This window comes from Salvelinus namaycush, chromosome 36 (assembly GCF_016432855.1).
Source record: "Salvelinus namaycush isolate Seneca chromosome 36, SaNama_1.0, whole genome shotgun sequence".
Lineage (NCBI taxonomy): Eukaryota > Metazoa > Chordata > Actinopteri > Salmoniformes > Salmonidae > Salvelinus > Salvelinus namaycush.
The window spans coordinates 13,960,558-13,964,168 of record NC_052342.1 but is presented as its reverse complement, the minus strand read 5'-3'; the positions used below and the strand labels follow the sequence as shown (position 1 = coordinate 13,964,168).

The window sequence follows — 3,611 nt, the reverse complement described above, 5'->3', positions numbered from 1 at the left end:
GAAAGAGCAGCTCTGCCAACATTGTTCACTCATGACATACCATGCCCTTTATTCATTTCACAATTAAAAACCACAAAGCATCGGTTCTACAGTGATACTCAAACGTGTGGTTTGCTAACGCTGAAATTCTGCAAGGCTTGAGGACAATGATGATCTTAATAGCTCTAATAGTGCCTTCCAGACACATACTTTAAGAAACATACACAATTAAAAGGTTTTTATTTACAATCAAAACTGGAGAAAAATAAATAAATAGCTGAAACGTCTTGGTATTTTGATACATAAAACAAAATCTGTTAGTATCATGCCATTATGATAACTTGAGTAAATGGGGTTATATTATGGATAAATAATGTTGTTTTCTTGCATCTACACTATCAATTAAAGACAAATGAAAGCCTTTTCCCGAGGGCTGTTTTACTGTCGTGGTATTCATCTTTACCCAATCCCTAAGAAAAGATGCCCCCTGTGGACAACATGAGTGATTCACATCACAGCTGCCTAATTCTTACCAACTACACATACACACTTACCAGCTTGGACACTACACCACAACACTTACCTCTAAACATAAGACACTTCCCTAAATACCAATGCTTTCTCTGTCCAAATTAATGAAGACAACAATAATTGAAGTAAAATTGCACTTATATAAAGAAATTAATTAAAGTCCACCACATGCTTAGATGCTAACTCAGTGGCTGCTCAGGGTGCATGCTAACATACTGAGGTCAGTAAGTCAAGAGATGCCATTCAGTAACGTGTTCCATCACACTTATTTATAATGTATAATATGGAAGACAAAGTGCCACATTAAACCTCTGTATAAATATACACGTCAAATTCACTGGAATCAAAACCTGTTTAAATATGAAGACAATTTAAGTGAATCTAAGGCTATTTTCAGAAATCAATCCCCAAACATTGTTCCATGGACAATATGAGTGAAACGTTTTGGGAGATCCACGGGTGGTCTTCTCATCTTGGGGAACGGCAGCCAATTCCAACCTTAGTTTGAATTTGTTATGGGGGAGAAGTTTGAGGGCATGTCAGTCTTTCTTTGAAGTGTGTTAGCAAAGCTAAGGCCCTCCCCACTCCATATTAGGACCTTGGACCATGACCCTTGGACACAGCCAATCCGATGAGGCCTGCTAATCCAGCCACGCCCAGGCCGATTCCTCCGACGATTGCCATGCCAACCAAACCATCTGTGTAGACAAAAGTGACATCAAAACATGAACATTGCCCTTATTACTTATACCCATTCAGCTTCTACCCATCCTGTCCTGCCTGATCAGTGATCAGAGAGGAAAGAATGAGAACATTACACAAATTAGACCCAGCATTGATAGGTGTTCCTTGGCCTCCCCACTCACCTTTCTTTAGAGCCTTGTCTATTAGCTTCTCCAGCTCCAATGCCTGGTTGTTGCCCGGTTCATTCTTCAGGAGAGTGCGGATATACTTCAGAGCTTTCTCATAATCCTGTGATAAAAAATATATACATATATGGAGCTATAAAGAGATATGGAGCAATAAAGAGAGATAGAGATACAATTGAGTAAGAGGTGCTATGATAGCTTATGCAATTAACTCAGAGAGATGGGAAACGGAGTAATCTATTTCATTACAATAAGTTATCTAGTGAGATGTGTCTTATAACCTGTGGGTAATATAGTAGTACAATGAACATCACCTTCAGTCTGTAGTTGGCCACAGCTAGGTAGAACAGGAAGTCTCTGGCATCGTCCTTTGATCCCTTGTTAACCAGCTCTATAAAACAAATTGAGCAACAGTACCGGTAACATTATTATAGGTGGGTTAAGTAGGCCAATGCATATCGCATTCACTATGTCAGCATTTCATTCCAATAAGTTGGAAATCCAATCACTCATTCATAGCTATTTAGAGAGACATTTGTAAGGACATCTTACTGACAGTCTTCTGAGTACACAAATACTGTTGGCTACCCACCTTCCAACAAAACAATTCCTTTCTTAATGTCGTCAGAATACTTGCTCCGGATCAGACACCATGCATATTCAAACTTGGTCTCCTTTGACACGCCCCCCTTCACCAACTCAGCATTGTACTTCTTCTCAAATTTCTGATGGTCAAAACAGAACAAATATGGGTACCTTCAGTGGTTTCAGACACTGACTGGCAAGGGTGATATGTTAGGCCAGGGTGTTGATAGTCTTTATGTTGAATTTACAGAAGGCAGTGACAGTAAACACTCAATTGCTGTGTTACATTTCAAGACATGCTGCATTCATGTCATAATGAAAAACTTTTTTTTTTTTTTAAATGATGTTGACAGTGCAGTAGCTACAGTAATGCAGTCTCATAATGCGTCATGGTAATGCATGTTGTGTAATAGCCAACTCACATGGGACAGTAGCAGACAAGCTGGTGTAACATCAATACAATATGATACACCTAATGTACTCAACAATTGGCTTTAAAAACTTTTCATTCGATTGAAAAATCCATCAAAAGGCATCATACATATCTGTATACTGTGTAGTTGGGCAAAATAACATACCAGAACGCAGCTGGTGTAAGGAATGACACAGATAGCTACTAGCAATATGGCTAACGTTAGCTAGCATATGTTTCACTTCTACACTGTTGTAAACGTTTGATCAACTATTAACGAATGTAGCTGCGTATTTAGACACCATATTGTCTAAATATAATACAGCTATGTTCTAAATCATGACAATAATAAAACGTAAACTTACCAAAAGGTCTTCTGGAGCTACCAAATCGCCCACAACAGCCTCCATGTTTTCAGAAGAAACTGATGGAAACGCCCACTTTTATCACGTGACAAGCTCGATCATTCCGATATCCACTGGATACCACAGCCACAAAGTCAAAATTGACTATATCGATTAAATTCATTAAAACAAAAACATGTGAATTTGTGGCTGTGGTAAAGTTAAAGTTATATAATTTCCATGTTTCCAATGAAACACGTTTTTGCTACGTCAATGCGAATACAATAATAATAATGATACAAATAAAAAAACAAAGGTTTTATTGTAACTTACAAATGACGCTACAAAAACGTTAAAATCATATGGTTTTATTTAATGCAAACAAACAATGGAGTGTATTGAGCATTTGAGTCAAACTAAACGTACTGTCCGTGGGCGTGGTGTAACGTTTGGCCAGAGGAAGGAGTGTGTAGCCAGTCAAATATTTTCTCTTTCTTCTGAAAAAAAACGTTTTTCATTCTACGTTTTGAAGCTCCACAATGCCACTGCAGAACACATGTTCCCTTTTGTACTTTAACTATTATCGTTACAACACTGTATATAGACAATATGACATTTTAAATGTCTCTATTCCTTTGGAACTTTTGTGAGTGTACTGTTTACTGTAAAAAAAAAAAAATTGTTTATTATCGATTTCACTTACTTTGGAAATGTAAACATGTGTTTCCCATGCCAATAAAGCCCTTTGAATTGAGAGAGTGAGACAGAGACAGACATGGTTAGACTGGTTATTATAGATCATGGTTATAGACAGGTCAATATGTTCAGTTTCACCAGTCTTACAAGACATTTAGAAGGTATGATTTAGAGGGCTACAGGGCTAGTATCTCA

The 3,611-nt window shown here is 37.7% G+C and overlaps 1 protein-coding gene across 1 annotated transcript; it reads right to left on the bottom strand.

Annotated features, from left to right (window-relative positions):
- Positions 1–202: 202 nt before the first annotated feature.
- On the bottom strand, positions 203–2,817 carry LOC120030327 (mitochondrial fission 1 protein-like). The gene is made up of 5 exons (XM_038975691.1): positions 2,742–2,817; positions 1,972–2,104; positions 1,694–1,770; positions 1,377–1,482; positions 203–1,208 (listed from the first exon to the last, which is right to left on the bottom strand). The coding sequence occupies exons 1-5, from the start codon at positions 2,784–2,786 to the stop codon at positions 1,102–1,104; spliced, it is 468 nt and encodes a 155-aa protein (XP_038831619.1). The 5' UTR covers positions 2,787–2,817; the 3' UTR covers positions 203–1,101.
- Between the last annotated feature and the right edge of the window lie 794 nt (positions 2,818–3,611).

What these genes read in the sequence shown, in the direction of transcription:
- LOC120030327 (XM_038975691.1), bottom strand. Translation starts at nt 2,786, where the DNA reads ATGGAGGCTGTTGTGGGCGATTTGGTAGCTCCAGAAGACCTTTTG. An exon ending in AGGAATTGTTTTGTTGGAAG is followed by an intron (nt 1,771 to 1,971) that starts GTGGGTAGCCAA and finishes TTTGTTTTATAG; the next exon opens with AGCTGGTTAACAAGGGATCA. An exon ending in AGACAAGGCTCTAAAGAAAG is followed by an intron (nt 1,209 to 1,376) that starts GTGAGTGGGGAG and finishes TTGTCTACACAG; the next exon opens with ATGGTTTGGTTGGCATGGCA.